The 20,055-nt window shown below is 37.3% G+C and overlaps 2 protein-coding genes across 2 annotated transcripts; one reads left to right on the top strand and one right to left on the bottom strand.

The window, feature by feature from the left end:
- Positions 1-530: 530 nt before the first annotated feature.
- Positions 531-4,559, bottom strand: UQCRH (ubiquinol-cytochrome c reductase hinge protein). Its single transcript, XM_034415002.3, has 4 exons — positions 4,377-4,559; positions 2,615-2,644; positions 988-1,149; positions 531-747 (listed from the first exon to the last, which is right to left on the bottom strand). The coding sequence occupies exons 1-4, from the start codon at positions 4,425-4,427 to the stop codon at positions 715-717; spliced, it is 276 nt and encodes a 91-aa protein (XP_034270893.1). The 5' UTR covers positions 4,428-4,559; the 3' UTR covers positions 531-714.
- A 62-nt stretch (positions 4,560-4,621) lies between these two features.
- LRRC41 (leucine rich repeat containing 41) lies at positions 4,622-20,003 on the top strand. The gene is made up of 10 exons (XM_034414999.3): positions 4,622-4,883; positions 5,853-5,939; positions 7,251-7,321; positions 11,192-12,395; positions 13,007-13,258; positions 14,040-14,204; positions 14,842-14,940; positions 15,470-15,592; positions 17,856-17,931; positions 19,281-20,003. Exons 1-10 carry the CDS (start codon positions 4,772-4,774, stop codon positions 19,513-19,515), a joined length of 2,424 nt encoding a protein of 807 aa, XP_034270890.2. The 5' UTR covers positions 4,622-4,771; the 3' UTR covers positions 19,516-20,003.
- Positions 20,004-20,055: the final 52 nt, after the last annotated feature.

The following is a 20,055-nucleotide window of genomic DNA, read 5'->3' as shown; positions in this document are numbered from 1 at the left end:
CTGCAAGTGCCGGGTCTGCTTCTCCCTCCTGGATTGATTTTGAAGAGGAATTGACTGGCCCGCTTGTCTCTAGAAACTGACATCAAGGAGACTATATGCAAGTAATTTTGTTTTCTTATTAGGACTTCTTCCCATTGGAGGTTGATATTGCCTTATTTGACAACATGCTCGCATCCCCTCCCCACCACTTGTGAACATCAGTAACAGGAATTTCAGATATTAATAGGGTGCTCAATTTAACAAATATTTCCCTGCCTCTTTAGTCTTTGGGACAGACTTCCAACGACCAAAATGATTGTAAAAGCTTTCCCTTCTCTAAGGCATCTTGACCTCATCATGTTAGTTTTCCAGCAGCAGTTTCCACTTATTTTCTGGAGTCTTAAAATCTTAAAAATTCAGGAAATCTATTTAGCACTCTCTTGCTATCCACACATACATATGCAGTTAAAATTCTCAGTGACTTAAAATCTGAGTATGCCATACTTTTTCTGAGTGCTGTTTTAAACAAGGATATGTACTTATCACAACTGTTTTATTTTTTACAGTAAATGTTTAATGTGGAAATATACAGAAACTGTTAACACTGCAAATCATCCACAGAATACAGAAATACTATGATGCAGTAACAAAAAAAGGATCACTCTGTCACAGAAGCAGGTCACATCTGTGAAGTTTTCATCGGTCATGAAGAAGTCGACATGATTGAATAAACATTTATTTCAGTTTAGAGAAGAGTTTGTGAGCTACCTGTAAACCAAGAAATTAACAAATGAAAACAAGAATTTAAGCAAAAAGTATATTGTTCTACTTCTTGCATAATATATTCTTACAGTTTACTTACAGAAGTTTACTTTATTTACAAACTGCTGATCCATAACTTTTCTAAACCATAAGGGACAACAAAGTTTGAGAATTATAACTTCATTTGATACACATTATTATTATTTTACACAACCTTGCATAAAAGTCATGCTAAAAGCAACTTACACAATGGTCTCTAGCTTCCAGAAATTCAAAGAGCTCCTCTGTACACTCTTCCTGTGTTTGCGATCTGGAGGATACTCGAGAATTACACTGCTCTAAACGTTCCAGAGCTTTTGCACATTCTTCTATTTTTGCACAGTCTTCCCTGACAATTGTTAAAGGATCCTGGAAAAAAAAGCATCACATACATAATTAATGCTCTACTAAAGACACTACCAAATGAGAGTGTCAAACTTACTCTTAAAGCTGGCATACCGAAGTCTATAATTATCCAGACAGTTGATAATCATAAGAAACTTAAAAACTCTAGATTATAAATTGTAGCCATTTGGGGAAGTATCATTCTTCCTCAGACTGTAACATCCAGGACATTTTGATTTTTTTTTTTAAAGGTAGAATTTCCCTACCAGAGCTAGCCATGTTTGACAACTACTTTTCTGTCTTGTACTCAAGATATTGGTGGTATCTTGCTGAAACCCATACTAGCAGTTTAAAGTCAACCTTAGTAGTTTCATTAAAGTAATGCTCTTTCCTAAGCAGCCAATAAGCCAGTTTTATCACTGACTTTTGTCATTGGAATTATGAGATGAATCCTAGATAGAATCAGCTTAAAACTTACTGGGCACTTTAGCTGGTGCTGTCCCATTCCTAGTGGGCACTGTCCTTGAAGGCCATTCTATTCTGGTGCAATGGGAACTTAGAATAACTTTATTGTCACTTTGAATGTACACTAATTGGCATACATTAAAATGAAATTTCGTTGCATACAGCTATCAAGGGTCACCAACTCCAATATACATTACATAAACATGACAAAATAAATAAAGTATGGCTCTTTTGAAATAAGTTCTTCCCATATATCTGTTGGTCTCTGAGCTGTTCCCTTTGTTTATAGAGAGAAATCAGCAGTTGGGGTGGAGGCTCAATGATAAAGCAGAACAGAGCAGGCCAGTTTCACGACATAGTCTCCCTACTACATCTGTCAGCAAAGGCAACTAATATTAGTAATAAGGAAGAACAAAGTATGTGTTGTGGGTGTTCTGCTACCTCTCAAACAGAAGAACAGTTTAACTGAGCCAGGAAGCATTTTAAACCTTGGAAGCAAAGTCCATATTAAAGTTTGCCCATCTTTGCTCTTACTATAGGAATCCTAACATTCAGAAGAAATCACATATTAAAACAAGATTGGGATATTCTAAATACAATAGTTCAGAATATTTTATTAAACAAAAATCAGGCACAAAGACGGAATACTAAGACATTCACCACATAAACACTAAATGGACATGGAATTTATCAGAACTGATCTGCCCAATTTCTATATTATCTTTTTGTTCCTGAATTATTGTTTTTAGTAAAAAGAACATATCCAACTGAGCAAACAAGTACATCAGATAGAAACAGTTTGTTTCTATCACAAATTGTTAGGCACTTGTGATCAAGAAAAATAATTGATTTGTTGAAATATAATCTACTTGTGAACCCAAATAATCCTTCCCACCTTTATATATATATTTACTATTTTTCATCCAGACAGAATACTATAAGTAGTAAGATTCTTCTAAAAAATTATTTGATTTGAAATGCTATGGATTACTTCTCTTGCTCAGTTATCCATAAAGTTACGTACCACAAGTTCTTCTTCCTCCTCTTCCTCCTCCTGTACAGGTAAAAAAGAATCGTAATAGAGTCATTAATATTCTCATATCTACATAATATGAAGTAATTGAATTACAAAAAATCAAAGGGATTTCAATTACAGGTAACGCTTGACTTACAGCCATATATTTAGTGATTGTTTAAGGACACAATGGCATTGAAAAAAGTGACTTATGACCATTTTTCACACTTAACCATTGCAGCATCCCTATGGTCATGTTCAAAATTCAGACACTTGGTAACTGGCATATATTTATGATAGTCACAGTGTCCCAGGATCATATGATCACCTTTTGCAACCTTCTGACAAGCAAATTCAATGGGGGAAGCCAGATTCATTTAATCATATTACTAACTGCAATGATTCACTGAACAACTGTAGCATGTAAGGTCATAAAATGGGTAAGGTAAGGGATAAAACTCATTTAACTGTCTTGCTTAACAACAGAAATTTTGGGGTTACTTGTGGTCATAAAGTGAGGATCACCCGTACTTAATTTTTTTTTTATGTAGCCCCTTTCATATGGCATTCTTTCAATGTTTATTATTTAATTTTGTAGACTAATAAAGCACAGAAATGTATATAGAATAAAAGAAAAGGAAAAACACAAAAATAATTTAAGAAAGAAAATGGGAGTGAAGACCTGGAAATTATGTTACAAATAGAACTCCAAAAACTTTCAGCATTGATGAAAAGACTTCATCAAAAATATGAGAAAACAGCAGATATCAACAATTCACTGCTAAAAAAGGAGTTGTAGAATTTTCCTTCCAATGTTTTATAATTCTTTCTGCCACTTCCCAGGACTGAAAAATCCACATGGAATTATATTTAAAGCAAGATTTTTAAAAAAAAAAAATTTAAGCCAATCAGTCCTGGACTGGAATAGTAAGATTACTGTACTAGCTATGGAAGATTACCTTTCAGCCCATCATAAATAAATATGAATAACATTAGAACTCTTTGCAAAAAGAGGGATGATCATAAAAGAGTGTCATATGCAATGAGGTTTTTTTTAACTTATATTTTTACAAGAAAGATAAGAAAAGAAAAATAGACAATGAATTTATAAAACTGATAAAAGCTTAATACATGGATAACAAAGAACAGAAGGGGCTATTATAATCAAAAACAGAAGCCCCCGAGACATTCAAACGATATGCACAGACGTATTATTTAAAGTATTTATATAATGGCCAATATTTTACCCCTTAAAAAGAGTAAGGAAGCGCAGCCCACCATATATAACTACATATATAATTATTTTTCAACCAACAAAAGCATTGTGATAGGAGTTGTAGACTTCCAAATCTGCAAGGCAACCAGATGACGAAATCTGCAGCAGTAAAAAAAATTCTGTCGCTAACCACGGTCAGTTTTTCGAAATTCACACAAAGGATATTACAGAGTATATAAATTGGTCAGTGATTATTATTTTCCCCGCGGGTCTGGCACTCGGGCTATATTATAGATAATACAATATATAATGTATGTAATATATATAATATTATATATTACACAAGTGCCTTCATACACATCTAAACTAAGGTCCGTTATGTTCAAGTGTAACTCGCCACGGGTAAATAGATACACGGCTCTAATATTAGCTACTGAATGGCCTCGGATCAAGGAAACCAGCAGGCCCAAAACTGGGGGGAAAAAATGCGGAGGCTGGAGAGCGAAGAACATGCAATGTTAAATTGTGAGAATAACCCCATTCCCCTTATCTCACCTCAGGGTCGTCGCGGCGGCCCTCAATTGCCTTTTCGTCCTCCCTACCCATTTCAGCAAGTCTTCCTCAACCCCGGTTTAGCTACAGCAGAAGGACGTGCGAGGGTCACCCGCATGTCAGCGGAAATCCCGCCTATCCTCAGCAACCTTCCGACGGGGAAGTTTTTCGTGCCTGCCGACCTTCTTAAGATGGCTCCTAATTTTCTCCCATCCATCGCGTTCCCGTCGCAGCGTGCGAGTTCCCCCACATGGCACTGGGGGGCGCTCGACCTAGTCAGCATGGCAAGCATCACACGTCCGCCTAACAATGAGTGACCTCCCAAGATGGCGTCATTCCGACGGTGTGTGGTTTCTGTGTTTGTTTTTTAAACACAGTAGACCCGCCGCCCGAAGAATATGGAGATCAAATCTGGGGAAGAAGTCGGCGGGGAGAATCCCCTCCGCCTGTTTGAGCTAAGTGGGGCGGTAGTCGGCTCCATCATGGGACAAGTTGAAAAAGAAGTTTGGGGTAAGAAATAGGAGGGGCTCAGCCGTATCTCTCTCCTCGTTGTGACCCACAGCCAAACAGATCTCTGCTATGAAATGGAGAATCTCTTGCCCAGTTGAAGGGGATCGGTAACGGTGTTGAGATGCTTTGAGATGCCCTTAAAAAGTTTCTTCAGCATGCACAATAATAGGCAATATACAGAGATGCTCTAACCACAATCGGGCAGGAAAATCCTGTAGAAATTCATGCTTTAGTGATTTTTCTAAGTCTGCAATCCTTCAAATATAGTACCTATAAAGGAGTAAATCCTGCTGAATAAGATGGGGAAGAATTCCAGAGTAAATTAGCAGGCATACAGTGACAATATAAATTTGTCATTTGTCAGTTGTCATTACTGGCACATTGTCCCATAGGGTGGAAATCCATACCCATTGAATTAGGTAGAATTTGGTTAGACTGGAAATCTAAAGCCATATTTAGGCAGGAGTTATAGTGTAGTGAAATATTTTCAGATTCGGAGCTCGTAGCATCCCGAGATAAAATGCATTGGATAAATCTTTCCCTTAAATCCTTTTCCTTGTTAAAAACAATATAAGAAGGAATGGAAACAATTAGAGGCTTATTTAAAAGAAATATACTGTTGTCTAAATGATACAGAGTAATAGAGAATAATGGAAGTAAAGATAAAATTATAATTTACTAGAATAATAGTTATATTGTAAGTTTTACATTCACATGATAGAAGAAAAGGTCCCTGAAACTTTCTAAAATGAATATGGTTTGGTGGTTGCTACAGTGTGTGTGTGTGTGTGTGTGTGTGTGTGTGTGTGTGTGTGTGTGTTTTTGTGTGTAAAGAGTAGGAGCAGAGTACCTGCTCTCTGGAGTTTCAGTCCTGGACTATAAGCAGCATCTAAATATCCTTGTACCAATTCATTTAAACCACTTTCTATCACTAAAATACATTTTTATATTGGTTTCTCCCTACCAAAGAACTTCCAGGTCCTATACTCCAGGGTATATTGCCTCTGCTGAACATATATTATCTGGAAAGAATTGAAGAGACTGCTGTGAAAAAAGGTCAGTTACAATGATTTTATATGGGGAGGAAGGTAACAAGGAAGGCCAAATGGTAACTAATAAGTGTTCACCCTGGGAAATATAGTCTCCACTTTCATGCATGGCAGAACTATTTTATTGATTAGCAGACATTTGTACTTATTATTTATCTATTTCCCCAACATATCCAAAATTGGATAAATATGTTTCTGGTTCTTAATAAGATGGAAATGTATATCAGCCAGACACCAACTAGACCAGGGTAAGATGCTCACTTTTTGTAAAAGTTTCAGTATGTGCAAAAACATTTCATCAGAATCTTTGAGCACAAACAATACTTTAAGAAGTATTGGTATAATGGTATAATGAATAGTTGCTTTCCTATAATCAGAACCATATTCAAATATTTGGCTGCAAGGCCTCCATTGGCTTATATTTACCCTAAGTGTTTACTCTGAGCTCATTTCATATGTTACAGATATATTTTATTAATATTTAGATATGATTGTTGGAAACTGTTCTAGCTTGCTTTCACCAATCATTGCAGAGGATATTAGGTTTTTCTATGGGGGTGAAGAATCTGGAATGTGTAGATATTTCAGAATTCAGTTCTGAATTTCTCTGGCTAGACAATGTGTGTATGCCTTCAGAATATTATTGACTTCTGTGATTGCCTGGACAAGTTCATGCAGTTTTCATGACAAGATTATCAGAAATTGTTTGATGCTGCTTTCTTCCTAGGGCTGAAGGAAAGCCTGCGAGCTTTGTGCCTAAAACAGGGCTTGAACTCTCAGCCTCATGATTTCTAGGCTAGTGCTGCTTTAAGTGAATTATTAAACTAAAACATATGAAAGACATCAGTTTGCCTATCTTTTTCTTAACTGTTTTCTGTGGGATAATAAAAATAGGAGTTCAACATAACTGAACAGTAGCCAGTTAGAGAAGCATATGATACTACAATATTAAATATCAAATGATATAATAAAATAAGCAATATATGCAAATTTACAGCTTAAATGTTGAAGCAATATTTTAACACATTTTGTGACTTCCTGCTTTGAGACAGATGCTTTTAACATCTATGGATTTTTAAAAGATATTTGTGTGTGTGCCCATGTGCATGCAGAAATAATGTTACATTACAATTTTATGCATGTCTGGTTTGTTAAGTAAAACCCTTTGAGATCAATGGGATTTACTCTCAGATAAGTATATATAGGTGCAATCTTCGTTTGTTTCAAAACACTATCAATAGCTGCACGATTGTTTCTGTAAAACTAATGATGGTTATTAACTGAATAGTTACTTTAAACATGCTATATATTTCTATAGGACTCTCAACTGAACCAATATGGTGCAAGTTATGGTTTGACATCATGAAAACAAGACCTTCTAGATTAGAGGTGGGTTAAAGATATAAACTGCAAAATTGATATAGCAAATGGGATTATGCTCTTACCTTCCTGGTTAACTTCATAGAATCTCTTGAACAGGGATCTTCCATAGTTGCTTTTGTTAAAATTTGCACTTCAGTCCTTCTGTGCTTTTCAGATATTGCTATGCTTTAATTTCCTCTTCTGTATATTGTCACAGAAATAGTAATTTCCAAGTATTTGTTTATTGTTCAATGGCTGTCCCACTAATCAGACAATAGCAGAAAAAGGAGTATTTTGTTATGCAATTGTGAAACAATAAGCATTCAATCAAATGTGGTGCCTAATCAGCAAACAGGCTGAGTAAAGGACAGAGTTACCAAAACTCTCATACTAAAGAATATGCAAATATAACTGCATCAAGGTTTCTATGGTGAAATCAGGCTATCTTCAGAAGTAACATTTTTACTATTGACCTTTAGGTTTCAAGGCTCCCCATAACTGTCATGAACTCAGTTTTTTTATTTAGAGTTAACCTAATGCCATTTTTAAATTCTCTAACAGCATACTGTATATACTGATATCATCCAGAGCCTTAGATTCACTCCTGAGACCTCAGATAGCAGCAGATAAATTAATCAAGTTTCTTCCTCAAAGATAGAAACTCTGCAGTGGAATGCAGCTGATCTTTGAAAGTTAGGAGCTAAGAAAAAATAGTAAAAAAACCCCAAGAGCTTGTTCTAAAATAATCACCATAATTTCAACAAGGAATCAATTATGTCGGTGACAGATAAAATCTTTTTGGACATGAAATTTTAACACTAGTTAGGGGCAAAAAAAGGAACAAGAGCCAAATCATTATGTCTGAACTAAATTCTAAGCTAAGAGTATATATATATATATGCTATCTTTGAGAGTGGGTTTTCCTCCCATCTTTTCCAATCCTATTCACTATTGGATTTAAAAACCTTTTTCTTACACATCCTGGTAGACTCTCCCTCTGTCAGATATTCTGAGTCACATTCCCAAATATGATAGATGCCTTCCCAATTCTGCATTTGTCTAAAGATGACTTTGAAACTTCCTTCCACCTAGACTTTTCACATAGGGTCTCTTTTCCCAGTTAACTGCTCTGGCCCCAACATTCCACAGGGTTTCCTTCAGTTGGTTATTATTTTCCAGGGGCGATGACATCATATCTATGCTGTTTTTATTTATTCATACCTACATACATATAATCTATAAGGCAGGGGTGTCAAACTGGTGGCCTGTGGGCCAAATGCGTCACGCACAGGCCACGCACATCCCAGCTCAGCGAAGGGAAAAACTCGCAAAACACCATGTGGCGGCAGCATGACGCCGCAAGTTTGACAGCCGTGCTATAAGGCCTCCCATCTATTTGTTCTCCAGGGATGATGATATGACATCTACTTTATTCATTCATGCTGTTAGAGAATTTATACCAGGGGTGTCAAACTGGTGGCCCGCAGGTTGGATGCGTCACGTGTAGGCCACGCCCGCCCCAGCTCCGCGAATGGGAAAAACACTGAAATGTCACGTGATGGCAACTTGACACCGCGAGTTTGACATTCATGATTTATACAATGTATAAGACTGTCCATCTCCTAAAGGTGATTCTGAATGGTGCGCAAAGATTGAAAACAATCACTACCATTTAACAACCCCCGAGGCAAAAATCACAACCCAACAGGGCAGAGCGCACCTAACTATATGGCTCAAACATTAAAGTTAGGTCTTTAATACTCTATGTAATAAGGGGGAAAGGGTTAAACCAATCCCTTCTCTGAGGTTCTTCAGTTCTGAGGTATCCCATGCCTATGGGCAAGCAGCAACTGAAAAATTAGGTCCCTTTGCTGTCACTGCCTCTTTTCTATAAATCCATTTCTTTCTACCACACCCACTCTCTAGGGAACCAGGAGAGGATTATAAGGCAAATGCAGGGCCCATCCTGGATCTGGCTAAATACTGAAAGGGAAAGCCAACAAAAACTATTGCTCAGCCAAGCTGAGGTGGGTGATAGAAGGCAACTGATCAATTCCAGGATTTAAGCAAAATTTGATTTTATGAGAGCCAGTTTGGTGTAAGGGTTCAGGTGCCTAAAAACCAGGAGACCGTATGTTCTAGGCCTGCTTCAGGCATGAAAGCCAACTGGGCCAGTCACCATCTCTCAGCCCAACCCATCTCACAGTTGTTGTTGAGAAAATAGGCAGGAGTAGTAGGCAGGTTCACTCCCTGGAGTTATACAGGTAGTCCTCGACGTACGACCACAATTAAGCCCAAGATTTATGTTGCTAAGTGAGAAAATTGTTAAGTGAGTTGTGCCCCATTTTACGACTTCCCTTGCCGCATTTGTTAAGTGAATCACTGCAGTTGTTAAATTAGTAAAACACAATCGTTAAGTGAATCTGGCTTCCCTACTGACTTTTGCTTGTCAGGAGGTCACAAAAGGGGATCATAGGCCCTCGGGATACTGCAACCGTCATACATATAAACCAGTTGCCAAGCATCCGAATGTAAATCAAATGACCATGGGGATGCTGCCACGGTCGTAAATCTGAAAAATGGTCAGAAGTCAATTTTTTTCAGTAACTTCAAACGGTCACTAAAGGAACTGTTGTAAGTCGAGTACTATTTGTCTGTGTGTGTGTGTGTGTGTCTGTGTGTGTGTATGTAAAAGAAGAAGCAGACATAAGATTTTAAAATTTTAAAAGAATTAAAATTTTATTTTACTAAGCTTTCGTCAGCCATCTGCTGACATCGTCAGAGTATCATCAGAGTATCCAGCAACGGCTGGAAGGGCCTATTACCCGCGCAAGGGCTAAATTGATTAATGGCATATAAAGGCAGAGATCTCTGTAATGGTAATTTAATACTCTGACGATGTCAGCAGATGGCTGACGAAAGCTTAGTAAAATAAAATTTTAATTCTTTTAAAATTTTAAAATCTTAAAGTTCCGGAGTTCGCAGTATGTCTGCTTCTTCTTTTACTAATATACCTGGAACTCGTATTTTTAGAATAGTTTGAGATATATATATATATATATATATATACGCAAATAAATAAATAAACAAACAGAAAGGAAAAGAATACAAATATTATAACAATAAATTTCAGTCTTGCCTGATCCTCATCGAAGACTCAGCCAACTCCCTCACAAAAGGCACCAAATTCTTCCCGCCCCAAATTTGACAGTTCCTCCTCCTTTTCCTCTATTGGCTGTCACAGGTCAGGTGACTTGGCTTATAGACCATTGCTCTGCCCTGCAAATGCCTTATGAAAAACGAACAGGCCAAAACCATTCCAATTTTCTTGTGCACTCTTACAAAGTTACAACAGACTGCTAGGCAAAATAATCTGAACCAATTTAAATAAAAATTGTACTTTCTGAACAGGTATCATTCAGTTACCACCACCACCCCATAAGGTTTTATCAACATCTGCAAGATTATCTACAGCCAGCTGCCCCTTCAGAACTTAATCTGCAGCAGTTAAAATCAATTTTTAAAAAATAAAAATGAGCCAAACAATATTCAGTAAAATCAGCATGGAATTCTGGGTTCTTCATAGCATTTTAAATTCACCAAATAAGAAACTGGGCACACCTCTCCTGCAAGGACATTTCAAAAGGATGGGATCACCAACCTTGCTAGCCAGCTTATCAGTATATAGTAGTGGACTCCTGAGCACAGGGTCTACTGCTGATTTAGTCAATTTATGTAATCCTAAGTAAACCTTTAAATTTTAAAATTTTCAATTTTAAAAATTAATCAATTGTTCAGGTATGAACCCAGAACTACATCTCTGATATAAATTTGAAGTACTTTTTTTAGAGTATACCTAAATATCATCACCTTGCATTTATTTCCATATGATTGCAGAATATCAAGTGTTGGAGGAAGAAGTTCCTTGAAACTTTCTTCTCAAATGTGCTGCGTGGGATCTTGGACGTGTCATCTCATCAACGTTTGAGTGATCCTTGTTTTTTGCCCCTGCTGTATACTTCACGGCACATATCTGAACTTACTATTTACAACATGCTTGAGGGTATTTCAGAGCTGATGGCTGAACACAATCGGTGTGTCCTTGAAAACTTGGCTGTCTCACTTAGAACTCTGACCTTCCGTCACCTCCTTTCCTCCAATCTGTCTACTAGACATCAGTTGAGTTTATTCCTTCATCGCCTAATTCATCATGGGGCAGTGAACTACCTATCTATGTACTCATGGCCTGATCCTGACCCAGCACTTCTAGCTCTCATACTGAAAATGAGTGCTGGGATTTGGAATCCTGGTAGGACATTAATGAATGCAGAATTTTGCCATCTGTGTAGAGAGAAATTGACTGTACAGAGCCAAAAGCTGGATCAGGAATGTAGGTCTCCTATGGGTTCAGACCAACTGTTTCCTACAGCAGCATCTGGCCAATTTAGCGATAATGAGCTGAGGAATATGAAAATCTTGCCCAGTGTGCCTCAAGAATTTTCTTTGGGATTTGAAGATGCTGGAGAGCTATTCAGAACCAGCAATAAAAGCTTTAGTGAACCACCAGATTGCCAATTGGGTAACAGTTCCTACAAAACTCATAGGCCGCACAATACTGTCTCAAAAGATTTTAATGCTGAAGTGGCATCTGTTAGCTTTTCCCCAGCAAATCCATCTCAAGGCAACCTTGCTTTGGGAAAATCTCCGAAGAGGCGCAAAGCTGTAATAACAAAGAAGCACAGCACTCATCAAAAAACTAGCACTATCACCACGGAGATGGAAGACCTGTATGACTTCGTCTTCACAATTGCAAAGGAAGAGGAGGAGATGGCATTCTATCACAAAATAAGGAATGTTGACAAGGAAGAACATTGTGATAATGAACCCTCTCTCCCATCAGAGGCTTCTAGTGTGACTGATACAGTTTCCTCAGGGGGAACTCGAACTATTGGGTTCACTTCTCTAAAGGCAATTAGCCATTTTCGAAGCGTTTCCACATTGGAAATATTCTCTGTCCCACTGACCAAAAATACATGCCAGATGCTTGGTAACCTGTTGAGCTCTTGGGTAGCTTTAGAAAAACTTATTCTTACTTTGAATGGTAAGTGATAGGCCAAATCTTTGCCTGCAAATGTTAATCCCTTGTGTAGAATCTTCACATACAGAAGTGGATAAACGACAGGCCCTTGGACTCATTACAGGTTTGTTGCTATCCATTCTGTTCAGTCAGAAGGATGTAATTTTTAATATTTGACATCTGGATGGCCACAGCTTCTTTACATGTGTTTTGCAATATTCAAATATATTATGAAAAACATTTGTTTTTAGAAAAACGCTGCATGAGAAAATAGGAATACTCCTACTGAAAACCAAAAGCTTTCTTAAGTGGGTTTTTTTTTTCATAGTGGCAGATTAGATGCCTCTGAGATACTTGATGGCAGGTTGGTGAAGATAAGGGTAGTCCTCAACTTATGGCCCCAATTGAGCCAAAAATTGCTGTTGCTAAGCGAGACAGTATCCTTATTTCTTCTGCAGAAAAAAACCCCAATTCTATTTCTGAGCTCTTAAGATGTAATATAGACTAGAGCAAGTTTGATAGCCTATTCTGCCAATGTTTAAAAGAGATTGTACACTTATTTGAAACCAAGTAGTAATTTTGCTATGCACGCATATTTTCAATTTCTCTTTTTTCCTTTTAAAATTGTGCTTCAGGCTTAGGCTCTGGTATCTTCAGCATCCTTTCTGGGCTCCGAATTCTTTCTCAACACAACGATTACTGCCTCCGTGTGGTACGCGTCAGTGATATGTTTGCTCATGTCCCATGTATGAATCTTGTCCGTTCTCTTTTGAGTGCTGTACCATTGCTTCGGGTGCTTCTGGTCAGCTTTGATCTCAAAACTGCAGCCGAGTGGAATAGATTGGAAGAAGACATGGGCTCATCATCCTTAGTAGAAAAAATTCCAGGTACAACATAGATCTTCAGCTTCACTTAATCTACATCAGGTTTTGTTTTACATGTGAGAATAATTAAGTCATAATTATTAGCTGCTAAATTTCAAAGAATTCTTTGATTCTGGTTTGCCATCTTGCTAAAAGTGTTTCTTTGATAAAATGGGTGGAGCCAAAGCTCATCAGTAGAGCATATTTTTATGTGCATATTTCAAATTCAGTCTCAAACTGAATATATATATACCTGTTTGTATATGTCTGTATGTGTATATATTCACCAAGGTTACCCCGAGTTCAGAAATGATTGATCATAAATTAGCAAGCTTTTAATTCATTTTGCCAAGTAAGATTATTACGTAACAAAAACATTTTTATTCATTCTGGTGAGAAATTGAAGTTTTTCAATTTTTAAGAAATGCACAGAGGTTTCTTGTTATAGATAATGCCTGTTCTTTAGGAAAAATATTTATGAATTCAGTGTATATGGAAAGTTGGAGTGAGCCTCCCCTTGCCCCTGACACTGTTCAGGCCATATGGTACATATTTCATGCTTAATGTAAGACTAGAAGTGAGCTGCTATGACTGTTTCCTTTTCTGACACAGATCCCTTAACTGATTTCTTCCTGATCAATTAAACAATGATTTGCTATGAATTGGCACGTTATAGACTGAGGAATTCTTCCAAACCGGTATCACAAACTAAACTGATATCAGTTTGTAATTTTTATCCAAACCATGTTTGCCAGCTTCAGCCTGTGAGTAGTTTTCTTTTACTATATTGACTTTTCCCACCTAGAGACTTACCTGGAGCAGCTTGAGATCAGGTTTCCCAGAGAACCTCTTCAAACAAGCCTTCTGGTTCCTGTACTGAAAGCCTCAGGGTCTCTTCAGAGTCTTTCTCTAGACAGCGTTGCAATTTCCTGTCCTCAAGAGGTTTGGCTGCTCCTGCAAGCCCTCAAAGGTATGGTGGAAGTTATTTGCTTGCAGTAAGATAAAAAACAACAGTACTGAACACATTTAACAGGAATATTAACATCTTAAGTACAGCAGTGTAAAAACCATGGCCAGAATTACGTTGTAAAATATACCATATTTTTCGTAGTATAAAATGCACCTTTTCCCCCCCTAAGAGGCTGAAAATTTGGGGGCATCTTATACTCCGAATGTAGCTTTTTCGAAGCTTTTTTTCAGCCCTAATGAGGCACTAGCGAGCGATCTTCCCAGCTTTGCCTGCTCTCTCAACTCTCCGCTGTGCTTTAATGAGTGAAGTGATCTCCATGCTTTGCTCCAACTCTCAGCTGTGCCTTAGAAGCTGTTTTTTTATCCCCAAGCAGGGGATAAAAATCCAGCAAACGTGCTGAAGCTGACCAGACTAAGGACGCTAGCCAGATGAATACCTGGTAGGCAGATTTTTTTTTTCCTATTTTCCTCCCCAAAAACTAAGCTGTGTCTTATACTCCGGTGCATCTTATACTACGAAAAATACTGTACTTCAAAAAGATGTTGGAACCATCTGCTTGTTACACATAACCAAAGAGGAAAGTTTTAATCAGTGAAAAGTTTCAAGACATGTCATAAGTTCTTATTTATCTTGGTAGAATATAACCCAAACCTGAAGAAACTAAGTTTTCATGATGTCAACCTTTCTGAACATTCAAAAGAAGTCCTCCTTATTCTACAGAGCCCAACTCTTCAAGGTATAATTACATTATTTTTTCCTATTGTAATTCTATAACTGCTGTTGCACATAATGGTGTTTTTGGAGACTTATCAATGTATGGGATAGCCTAAGTCATAAATTTGGCTAAGGTACTGAATTTGTTCATTTTAGAGAAGATCCCCCCCCAACTATTATGGGTGGGATAAAAATGAGCAGGAATGAATGAAGGCCTAATATCGCTCCCCCCTGTTCTGTCTGCATAAATGGAAACTGCTATTTCACCACAGCTGACATCCTTATGGAAGGAAAAAAAATGGGTGTGTGACAAACAGCCGCCTCCCAGCCTCCTTTGTTCCTCGTGACAAACCCAGCTTCCCTGTATCAATCATATGCTACTGGCATACAGAGTTAAGCCTACAAGTTGTTTTTGTTGGGACAAGTACAGTCATTATCTAATATATCTTTCCAACTTTTGTCCATTGTACATTCAATTAGACTGACTTCACCTAATGAATTAAAGGATGAAGGAACATCTACATTAATTTTAGGTTTTGGTTTTCCCTTAGAGATCAGTTTTTCATTTTGTCGACTGTTTGAAAACTGTACAGCTGAGCTTCTGACTGAAATGATTACAGCCATGAAGAAAAACTCATCATTAACAAACCTCAAGCTCCCTGGAAATAGACTGGGTATGTAGTGGGAAATGTAGCAACTTTCTTGGAGGGCTTTCTTCCCTTTGTGGAGAATGAGCTAAGGCTCTGGCTGCTCTCAGATTTAGTTTTGATTGTTGACAAGATAAATTCCTGCCTGTGATGATTCAGACGAGAACCTAGTGATAATTGTATGTATTTGCCTTTTCAAGAATCTAGCCTATTGTCCCAAGGTGCTTTCTTTCAAAAGGCAACTGGACTTTCTTGTTTTGCTAGAAGATGTTTCACTTTTCATCCAAGAAGCTTCTTCAGTTCTGACTGAATGGTGGAAGCCCATTCCTTGCAGTCATCTGGTCAGTAGCACTCTTTCTGAGCGTCACTGAGGCCCCTTGGAGGTTTATCTGTGCCCTCAGGGTCACATGAATGCTGTAGTCTGCAATTTTTTTCTGGAAATTCATTCATACTTCATCATTCGAAGGGTGTTCATCCCAAATTGCATAAATAAATGTCTATGGAGGTTCTCAGTTGTCCAGGTGGACGACTGGATGACTGATAATCTCCATAGACAAATCTAGCCTATTCTGTACTTCCTACTACTGGCTAAATTGTTCAGTGTACATAGATTCCAACATTTTTTATTTATTTTATTGCTACTTTTGCAATACAATTAGAGCCACTAAGTTTAGAAAGAGATGCACATATCTAGCATTACAACTTTTGTGCTTGTAGAAAAATGAGGTAAGGACTGTTTTGCTGTAAATTATTCTGTTTTAAAAGAACAAAATGCTCTGGTAATCCTGTAAAAGCAATAAGCAAGTAGCTAAGTGGGGAGAAGTTTTATCTTTGATGTGGTCGGTGTCTGTTTTGCTGGAGATTTTGTTTTAAATATGATGAAAGGGATTATGGCTGGATATTACATACTGATTTGTGACTTGCAACTATGTAATATTCAAAAGATAGAATAGGTCCGTGATGGTGAATGTATGGCACACGTGCCAGAGGTGGCACGCAGAGCCCCCTCTGTGGGCACGCGTGCCGTCTCCAGCTGCTGCTCTGATTTCCAGCACACACATGCACACTGGCCAGCTAGTCTTCGAGTTTTCGGGGCTTCGGCACACGCATTCCAGTTTGGGGACTCAGTGCCGAAAAGGTTCGCCATCTCTGGAATAGGTGGTTCTTTCATGATGATTTTGTAGCCTAACAGATGTGAAACACACACAAAAAAGAGAAAATGGAATAGAGAATAAGTATAAGAACCGTTATGTGTCAATTACGGTTGTACAAAGACCAACTAATCCAGTGTTTCTCAACCTTCCTTAATTAAGATGTGTGGATTTCCAAGTCCCAGAATTCAAATCCCAGAATTCCCCAGCTAGTATGGTTGGGCCCATTTTTAAACCTCCTGACCGATGTCAATTTAAAGGAAATTCTGTGGCACACTTTATTAAAATATTGCTAAACCACCTGTCATGCCATGGGTCATTAGGAAGTGCATTTCATTATGTATAATTTGAAATGCAATAATGTACCAATAAAATTAAGTTTTGTACATATTGGCCAAAAGTAGCTGAGAAGTTCCATCATTAAATATCAAATATTAAATATAAATGTTTTCAGCATGTACCTAAATTGAAATAAAGCAACTTTATTTCAATTTAGCCACATGCTAAAAACATATATAATTTACCTTAGCATTTGACATTTATTACCTTTTTCCCTTAGGGAAAAACTTTGTTTACAAAATGCAATTTATAAATAAACTTCCTGTTTGACACTAAATGAATGGTATTGATTACTATTATAGTGGGAAATAAAAGGAGCTGCTCATTTTCTTTTTTAGTACAATTATTGAAGCTATTTAATTCCTATTGAAGGACAATTGGTCCCTAAAAGTTCAGCCAATTACTAAAGGTTTTTTTAAAATGATTTCTTAATGCGTTTTCTTCTTGGAAATGTTTGTTAATTTACTCTGTGCCTTTGGGTTGAGAAAAAAACTTATAAATGGAAAGTAAATGGAGGAGAATTCTTTCCAGGCAGTCATTTTTCTACCACTTTTCATATTCTTCCCCATTGGAGGATGTTTACTAAATCTTCATTAATGGATCTGTGTGTATAAACAGTATAGTTTATATATAGTATAGTATGGAATGTACAAAATATTTCATCAGAGAACATTCTAATCTGGAAACATCCAAGAAGACACTTGTCTGAAGGTTAATTTTTTTGGCATATTCCTATTATTTAGACTTTGCTTTATCACATCCCCTGGTGCTTTGCTTTAAATTGCATTTCCCTCTATTAGGGAATCATAGATTGATTGCACTGGCTGACATTTTTGCTGGAGATTCATCCTCTTCTATCACTCATCTGGATGTAAGGTATGTATGTAAACAGAAGTAACCTCATGCAGTCCTATGTCAAAAAAGATAGCAATGAAATTAGTCTGAGAAACAATGCTTTTTCATTCATTCTCCTCCCCCCCCCCCTTCAATAGCTTTTTGCATTCAATAAATAGTGTCTGTTTGCAAGAAGAAATCACTGTAATTTCAATCTGTGGAGATTATTACAGTCATACCTCAGCACTTGACTGCTTCAGAACTCGTTGAATTCAATATTCGACCCACTTTGAAGCAGAAATTTTGTTCCAGCATTCGTCTTTCTCCCAGTAGTCAACATGCAAGGAAGAACTTGCTGATGTCGGCTGCCTCATGACTCTATTTCTTCCGGCTGAAATAGCAGGTCATGTGGTAAGGCACGTGGTTTTTTTGGTACCCGTCAGTTAGTATTCAGCACATCTTCCGGAATGGAATACCGATGAGGACCAAGGTACCACTGTATTCCGACCTGTTTCCTTCCCAGTTGTTGGTCTACCATTCCCAGAAAATTCTGAATTATAAATCTAATTAATCTAGAAGATGGATTAGTGAACGCTACCTTACATGTTGTAGTTTACTACAGAACTTTGTCAGAAGAGATGGTAATTGGGAATATATAAATATATATATATTTATTTATATATAATATATATAGTCTGATAAAGGATCCTTTAATAGGATGGTTACAGTTCACACACTACACAAATGGAGAATAACTGAGCAAAGTGTAAGGTCATCTGAGCCTCTCTTCCCCACAAAAAACTTAGGAATGATTTGTTGCTGCATACATCTCATCCAATTTCACTTTACCAGAGGTGCTCTTCATGCACAGGCTCCTGAATAATGCTCCTGAACCTCCAATTGCGATGCTGGGAAAGGACTGCCAGGCAAAAGGCACCACCTTGCTGCCTTGGCTTAGGGCTACTTAGCATCATCACTGTGGACTAAGCAGGAACTCTTGTCAATCCTGCTCAGTCTGTGCTGTAGTGACACTCAAATGACTCTTGCTGCTGCTAAGCCAAGGCAACGAGCTTATGCAGGATGCCTCTTGAGTCATGAGCCTAGAATTTTATGTTAAGTAAAATTATTGTTTATATGCATTTTTTAATGATGTGCAGATGATTCCCTTACAGGGAACACAGGTTTTGCCATATGAACATACGGTCATGAATATGTGCCAGTGTCAAGAAAATTCAAATTCTGCTTTGATATATAACTATAGATGGTAATCCTTCATATTTTTATTCAGAAAAAAAATCTGTTCGCTCGCTAACTGCTATGATTATTTCATGTTCTAAGTCATAAATTGCAATGAGGTAGCAGTAATATTGTGTTGTTAATTTCAATTCTAGCTCCAACTGTATTAAGCCTGATGGGCTTCTCGAATTTACCAAAAAGCTGGAAAGTTACACAGCTGAACACAGAGAATGTATCAAACTTACTAAACTGTGCCTCTATCAGAATTGGCTGGACCAAGATGCTGTCACTGCCCAAGAAGCCCTTTCAAGACTGAAAGCTATATGCAATGTAGTTAGTGATGCATGGGACTCATCACAGGCCTTTGCTGACTACATCAGTGTGATGTGAGAAGCACTTTAATGGAGAGTGTCTTCTAATAAATCTGCTTAACATTTTTTATCGGGGTTTTATTGGGATATTTAAGTACAGTTCTAAATAGGACTTCCTGTATTGTTTTGTTTGTGTTCAGATTTCTCTGATCTCTGTGTATAGCATGAAGGATATAGTAAATGTTAGCGGATAGGTCTCATTTCCAAAATAAATTTTATAAAGTCCATTAAGTATGAGGTTAGCAATTATGTTGAATCAAGATTTAATAATAGAAAACATATTAGCTTAAAATTGAAACCTATCTTGTGGTCTCTAGATGAAAATATCTAGATCAGATTGTAGTATTCTACCAAATGCACCAGTTTATGTCGTTCAGATACCTTCTGTATTTTAGCAAGAATTTAAATTATACTTCTGCTTTCTGAAGTATGTTTATTTATGTTTATTTAGTATGTTTATTTATGTTTATTTAGGCCTTATTGTTAAAATAAAAAGTATTACAGCTATAATCGTATTATTATTTGAATTAACTGCATATTATTGGCAACCTGAATATCC

This window comes from Pantherophis guttatus, chromosome 3 (genome assembly GCF_059756535.1).
Source record: "Pantherophis guttatus breed Tessera chromosome 3, ASM5975653v1, whole genome shotgun sequence".
Classification (NCBI taxonomy): Eukaryota; Metazoa; Chordata; class Lepidosauria; order Squamata; family Colubridae; genus Pantherophis; species Pantherophis guttatus.
The sequence above is the reverse complement of the archived record's forward strand: the minus strand, read 5'-3'. Positions and strand labels throughout refer to the sequence as shown.